The sequence below is a fragment of the Carassius gibelio genome, chromosome B3 (assembly GCF_023724105.1).
Source record: "Carassius gibelio isolate Cgi1373 ecotype wild population from Czech Republic chromosome B3, carGib1.2-hapl.c, whole genome shotgun sequence".
In the NCBI taxonomy this organism is placed as follows: domain Eukaryota; kingdom Metazoa; phylum Chordata; class Actinopteri; order Cypriniformes; family Cyprinidae; genus Carassius; species Carassius gibelio.
The window spans coordinates 7,499,182-7,506,317 of NC_068398.1; the positions used below are offsets into that span (position 1 = coordinate 7,499,182).

At 36.4% G+C, this 7,136-nt stretch overlaps 1 protein-coding gene and 1 long non-coding RNA gene across 2 annotated transcripts; one reads left to right on the plus strand and one right to left on the minus strand.

Annotated features, from left to right (window-relative positions):
- The first annotated feature begins 24 nt into the window (after positions 1–24).
- On the plus strand, positions 25–1,923 carry LOC127953242 (uncharacterized). Its single transcript, XR_008153124.1, has 2 exons — positions 25–344; positions 488–1,923. It is a non-coding gene; the product is annotated as an uncharacterized LOC127953242 (long non-coding RNA).
- Positions 1,924–2,104: 181 nt separating this feature from the next.
- Positions 2,105–7,136, minus strand: LOC127953241 (cytochrome P450 2K1-like). Its single transcript, XM_052552246.1, has 9 exons — positions 6,918–7,136; positions 6,666–6,828; positions 6,022–6,171; positions 5,776–5,936; positions 5,475–5,654; positions 3,925–4,066; positions 3,633–3,817; positions 3,401–3,542; positions 2,105–2,657 (listed from the first exon to the last, which is right to left on the minus strand). Exons 1-9 carry the CDS (start codon positions 7,119–7,121, stop codon positions 2,470–2,472), a joined length of 1,515 nt encoding a protein of 504 aa, XP_052408206.1. The 5' UTR covers positions 7,122–7,136; the 3' UTR covers positions 2,105–2,469.

Genomic DNA, 7,136 nt, shown 5'->3' on the forward strand with positions numbered 1-7,136 from the left:
CATATTACCAGCCAACCTCGGAGCGCCTCTAAACCAGAACAGCTGAGCTAGTGAGTGTGCGTCTACTTAGAGGAACTGTTTTTAGGACATTTACTTTGTTTTGAAAGCATTGGTACACTGCCTTCTTCTAAAAAGTACAATGCCTATTTCTCGCCACCCTCGAAAAAGTTTGCTCAAGTCAGCACAGATCTAGAAATTACTCAATCAAATGTATTTTTGGACATTTCATGGGGATATGACGTCACTGGCAGGCAACACAATGACACTAGAAACATGGTCTGCGTCACAAGATAAAATTGCTTATTTCTCTGGATTTAAACATTCTTCGAAACATTTGCGATAATGTAAGTACACAAGTCAGTATAATATATAACACTGTTCTGTTTTGGGTATTTAAATAGAAAACTCTTACATAGTATTGTGCCTTGTACTTGAAGTATTTAACCCAGTGTATTATATTCTGTATATTTTCTGGTTTTAAATTCAGGTTTCTTGGAAAGAAGACGTGTGTCTTTGGAAGACTTCAGTTCATTAGCCGCAGCACAGCGATTCACATCTGATGTAAACTGTGGTAAACAGTACAATTCAAATGAGTTCAAATGAGTGTGTTTATTAGTATGTTAATAAATTTAAAATGATTTTAAATACAAATACCAGTTTACAACATCCAGCAGCACAATAAACTGTTTTGCACAGCTAAATAAGGCTAAATGGAGATTGCAGACATTGCCTCGAACACTTAAGTTCATGCCAGCTCTTTCATTAACAATAAGATGGAAAGATAACAAACGAATAGTTTCCATGGATCTAGTACTCAAACACCACACACGTATGATGCCTGCTGGTCGAAGTGTGTCAATCTGCAAACAACAACTGAACCCCATCTGCGAACAACTCTTTAAATTTCACTTTTTTCTACTCGATCCACCAGAACAAGATAAGATGAACAAACATTCAAAGTATGATTAACAAACACAGAAACAGAAAATGTCATGACCCCTGTCTCATAACCAAAAAACAAATGTTGAGAGGTAGCCAAGGTAGCAAGGCATCAAGGCACTTCCGAATCCAAAGTTAGCTTCACTTCCTGCCTAATAGGATTCCTTCATTGGGTTAATTTTTGAAGGCAGCATATTTTAGATTTACCCTTCACCACTTTTGATATCCCACAATCCAGTGTGTTCCTTTCCAGGATGGTCGGGCACAAAAATAAAAGTAGCATCTGAAAGTTGCATTTGGTGGTTTTGTAAATTTATGTTTATGACCAACTTTTTGCACTTTTGATGTTATCTCTAGCGAGAAATGAGTATTAAATTAAATATTCACTTGGTTATCACCAAAGCTTGTTTGATTTTGTCATAGATCATATCAGAACCACAAGCGTGTCAGAAATCTGTTTTGTGATGTGACTTTGTGCGCAAATGTTGCTTGAGAAGTCATTGCCTGATAAGGCAGCGGGGCAACGAGTCAGCTGCCTCTGTTTTCAGATGCAGCGACAGCTTTCTAAAACCACAGCCGCACTTGTGCGAGACTCAAGCACAGCTGTCAAGTCCTCTATCTATCACATGATTTCATAGAGAAACAATGGAAAAGTAGCACAACTGAATGCAAAAACTAGAGTTCTTTCAAGAGTTCTGCTCTAAACGTGTTAGAGATCTTTTTGTGTGTGTGTAATGAACTGAAATGAAAACTCTTCTATGCTTTAATACTGATATGTCAAAACACTATTGGTAGTTATCTTTTATATACTATAATCTTTACAATAACTCAATCAGAAAAACACAAATACTATTGGCACAAAGTTCATGATTGCATCTCTCACCTATTTGTGAAGGTTTTTTTTTTTTTTTTTTTTTTTATGGTATGATGTGAGGATAAAGCAGTAAACTACAATTAACACCACAATAACTGTGAATAAATTAATGGACAGATGTCAAATAATGCAAAAATGTTGTAATTATTAACAAAGAAGTCCAGTAAACTAAACATTTCAATAATGTAAATAAAATAGTTTTTCTTTTGTAAACCTGTTTTCTGTTTATTCTAAAAAGCTGCATGCTGACTGTATAAAATTCATCATTATGGCATAAAAAAACAAAAGTAGTCATAACAAAATTACCACTGTCTGCGCATGCTCTGTGAAAGTGTATGATTTTGCATAGCAAGTGGTCACTATTGATTTAATTTTGCATCCAAATTATAACAACCTTTTATTTCCCCAAACAATCAGAAAAACATTCAGTAAATTATAATCTCAAAATGTTTTGTTCCTAGGCCTGTTACAACCTTTTATTTTGGAGTTTGCAGAAAATTGTTGCTTTCACATTTTGCTTATTATATAGCCTATATATACACATTTACTCAAAAGAATGAGTAGAAAAAAAGTGCAGATATCATCCAACTCATACTGAAACGAGATGAGATGTTTGGTTTCCGTAACCTTTTAAGGACTGCTGATATTTTCTTCATTCAGGAGCGTCTGATCGCACACAACTTGTGTGGGGATGGATTCAAAGTTATTCCTACAACTCCTTTGAGATCCAGCTCATCTCCAGATACTCCAGGTGGAGTTGTGAAGCGGTAGCTCTGAAGAAGGGAGGTGAAGAACAGGAAGAGCTCCATCCTGGCCAAACTCTCTCCAAGACAAACCCTGCGTCCTGTATATGAGAGAAAGAGAGGCAGCTGAATGGTCTGTCGGGTTAAAATGCGGTCTAGGTTTTGGAACAGAGCTAAAGGGAGCTGGCGCTTTCCGGTGTGACGTGCTCAGATGCAAGTAGAACTGTAGAAAGATAGTAAGATCCAGTGATGCAAACTACCCTGATAATGCTTGACGTCTTGCAGACGTATGTATGCTATCTGGGAACTTGGGACTTTTTTTGTCCAAGTATATCATTTTAATTGGAATTTTTTATTTTACTTTAATCTTTTAATTAAATATAATGTTTCAAATGATTTGTGTAATTTATAAGTGTATGTGACAAGCAATATTAATAGAGTTGTTTTGGACGTATTTAGCACAGATTCCAATTATGAATGGCAAAATAATATATTTTAAACACTACTGCATAATAACAGTAAATTGTATAAGTACATGGTGTACAGTGCATCATTTGGGACACAACCATTTTCAGTAATATAGCGATGTGTAAAGAATTGTTTAAACAGAAATCACTTTAAAACCAAGCAGCTTTCTGTTGGTCAGCGTGGCTAAAGTTCACAAATTTGTGTGAAATTAATGGATTTGACCTGCAAAATTTTCCAGAGCTGGAATACACTTTTGGACAGATTTGCAGTTTGGAGAAGTCAACCCTAGTTGCTGAAAGTTAGTTGGTTATGTATGATGGGAACAGATACTTCTTTACTTTAGCATTTTTTATCTTATACTAAAGTTTCACTTTACCTGCAGAAAAGGGCATGAAAGCATCTCTTTTGACGAACTGGCCCTTCTCATCAAGGAAGTGTTCTGGGTAAAAACTGTTTGGTTTTTCCCATTCGCTTGGATCCTTCAAAACTGACATCAGCAGAGGAATTACAGTGGTGCCCTAAAAAATGGAGAAAAGACAAAACCTTAATGTTCAGGATGCACATGGTATCTTCAATAGGTCTTACACATATTAATTCTTCTGACGGACCTTCTTGATGAAGTATCCATTGAAGGTAACATCACAGCTGGTGACATGTGGTAGACTCAAGGGTACTATGTTGGCCAGTCTTTGAGTTTCATGGATCACAGCATCTGTGTATGGTAATTTCTTTCTGTCTTCCACCACTGGCTGACGTCCACCGATCACTCTGTCAATCTCCTCCTGAACTCGATCTGCACACAAATACAGAACATAATTGTTCCTTTGGACTAAAATAAATAAATTGTGGAAAAATAAATTCAGCACTGAGGGAAAACTCTTGACATTACTGTGTTTTTACCCTGAATATGAGGATATTTGGCCATGAGCATCAGACCCCAGCGCAGAGTTGTTCCTGTGGTGTCAGTACCAGCAACAAAGAGATTTATCACAGACATCATAAGGTTCTCATCATGAAAATATGAGTCCTTCTTCCTGGATTTCTGTCAAATGAAATACACACAATCTATTCCCTTTAGTTACTTAAGTTAAAATCTCTTGAATAAACTAAAAAAAACTATTCAGATATTGTGCAAACTGCTAATTTTCATCAGCCCCTTGAAAATTTTGACGACTAGAGTAAAGGGGATCATTGAAATATGATCAAGGCTGCATCTCATTTCTAGTTTTACTTGATCTTAGTGCAGCGTTCGACACCATAGATCATGACATACTCATATATCGATTACAAAACTATACAGGTATTCAAGGGCAGGCTCTAAGGGCAGGTTTAGATCCTACCTGTCCGATCGCTACCATTTTGTTTACTTAAATGGGGAGTCATCTCATTTATCATAAGTAAAATATGGAGTGCCTCAAGGATCCGTCCTAGGTCCCCTTCTATTTTCAACATACATGTTGCCCCTTGGTAATATTATTAGAAAATACGGAATTAGCTTCCACTGTTATGCTGATGATACTCAGCTATATATCTCAACGAGACCAGATGAAACCTCTAAATTATCTAAGCTAACAGAGTATGTTAAAAATGTAAAAGATTGGATGACCAATAATTTTCTCCAATTAAATTCGGATAAGACAGAGATATTAATTATCGGACCAAAAAACATTACACAGAATCTTGTAGATTACAATCTGCAACTAGATGGATGTACTGTTACTTCCTCTACAGTCAAAATTCTGGGTGTTATATTAGACAGCAACTTGTCTTTTGAAAATCATATTTCCCATGTTACAAAAACTGCATTCTTCCATCTTAGAAATATTGCCAAGCTACGAAACGTGTTGTCTGTTTCTGATGCAGAAAAGCTAGTTCATGCATTCATGACCTCTAGACTGGACTATTGTAATGCACTTCTAGGTGGTTTTCCTGCTTCTTCAATAAACAAGCTACAGGTAGTCCAAAATGAAGCCAATTTTACAGTCTCTGCACTGGCTACCTATTAAGTTCCGTATCAGTTACAAATTATCATTACTTACCTATAAGGCCCTAAATGGTTTAGCTCCTGCGTACCTAACTAGCCTTCTACCCCGTTACAATCCATCACGCTCCCTAAGGTCACAAAACACTGGACTGATGCTAACCCTGAATCAACAACAGAACTAACAAATATTGCTACAAGTGTTACTGAATCATATAATAATTATTATTTTTAATAATATTAATAATGTTCATCATCTGGCTGACTACGACTTGTATAAATTTTTCTACAAATCCTGTCATACGTGCACAAACTGACAGTCACCACTTATAAGCTATTACTAAATATTGTAGAAACATAATTTTCTGTAAAGTAGCTTTGTAACGATTTGTATTGTAAAAAGCGCCATACAAATAAACTTGAATTGAATTGAATTGAAAAACTTGAATTGAATTGATATATTACATACCTCTTCTTTCTCTTTCTGGATGAGAAAAGAGTCGACAAATCCCCTGCGTTCCTGTGGATTCAGAGTCTCCTGAAGCGCATTGATCAACTTTGTAATCTGTTGTCTACTTTTGATAATATTTTTTACAACAATCCTTTTGTTTTTCAGGAACGGACCCAACCATGGAAATATGTTGTAAAGCTAGAAATGGACACAAGACCAGAAATCCAGAAATGCACTTTCAAAATGGGTGTTTTGAACATAAAAAATAGGTTTTGTAGTATCTTTGAACAAAATTAGTTAACATAATTATTATACTCACCATCATAGAAATTGATCCACCAACCCGAACGTTTTCGTTTGCTCTGTCAACCATTTCAGTGAACTGAGGGTCTGTGTATTCAAATCTGCTGCCGTACACGATAGATGAGATGATGTTTGACACGGCGTAGTTCACAGGCTGTGTCGTGTCGAAGGGTTTCCCTGTGAAGAGGAAACAACAAACCATCTCTCAATGGATCTTAGAAACTAAGAGCATGATTGCATGTGTGTGTTTCTCAGCTTGTACCTTCAAACTTATCAAACTCTCCTTTCAGATACTGAATTTCTTCTATGATTTTCTCTTCACTTCCTCTCTTGCCCATCCCAAAGTCCCGCAGGTTGCTGAGAGCGAAGCGTCGCATCTCTTTCCAGTTCTCTCCATTGGAAAACACGATCCCTGATCAACACAAAAACATCTGACAATGAGTCTGCAGCAAATCTAGCAAAGAATGATTATGCAATGAGTAGATTAACTTTGGACCTTTGGGACATTTACAATGTCAGATTTTTTAAAAGCATTTTATGGCAGGTTAATAAATGAATAATCTATTCGCAAATCAATTAATATGCTACTTTAAATAAGTAAAAAATAATTACACCAGTTATTGCTGGGAACCAATAACTCACTGATTAAAGACAGCATGCATTTTTAAGCAAAAAAGTCCCATAATCAAATATCCTTATAATCCTTATAATGAGCTCAAATAATAACGACCTTATAATGAGACAAATGAAAATCTATTTTTTCAGTAGTCATACACATTAGAGTATATTTCATTGGCCTGAAAAGGCCATGAATACTGGAAGCTTTCGCAACATATTTGTTTTGTGAAATGTCTTGCATTTACAGTTTGCACATTCATTTCAGGCAGAAAAAAAGAAGAATCCTACCATGCTCATCATTCATTATCCTGAAACTATGTCCAATATCTCTTTCGCCGAACTCTTCAGCCTGGTTCACAAGAGCTTCTTTGACGGTTTTGTATCCAACTAAGACCACCGTTTTTTTGGGACCCAGAGACACTTGGAATATGTTCCCGTAGGTTTTAGACAGCTGGAGAATACAAAGAAAGACATTTATAAACAATTCTCAAAATGTTCGTATACTATTAGAATTTGAATGTTTTTTAGTCAAGTTCTCACCTCAAAAAAGGTGTCAAAGGGTCTCTTGAGGTCAAGGGTCAGCAGGTTCCCCAGCAGCGGCAGTGGTTTGGGTCCCGGTGGCTCTTTCCCTTCTTTCTGAGGTTTAGATCCATTAGAAAGCAAATACAAAACCAGAAGCAACAGCAAAGCTCCCAGTAATGTACCGGTGCTGGAAAACTGCAGCAGCGACTCGAAAAAAGCCATTTTCTCTCTGAGCTT

What these genes read in the sequence shown, in the direction of transcription:
- LOC127953241 (XM_052552246.1), bottom strand. Translation starts at nt 7,121, where the DNA reads ATGGCTTTTTTCGAGTCGCTGCTGCAGTTTTCCAGCACCGGTACATTA. An exon ending in TCCAGAAAGAGAAAGAAGAG is followed by an intron (nt 4,067 to 5,474) that starts GTATGTAATATA and finishes TTCATTTGACAG; the next exon opens with AAATCCAGGAAGAAGGACTC. An exon ending in CAAATATCCTCATATTCAGG is followed by an intron (nt 3,818 to 3,924) that starts GTAAAAACACAG and finishes ATTTGTGTGCAG; the next exon opens with ATCGAGTTCAGGAGGAGATT.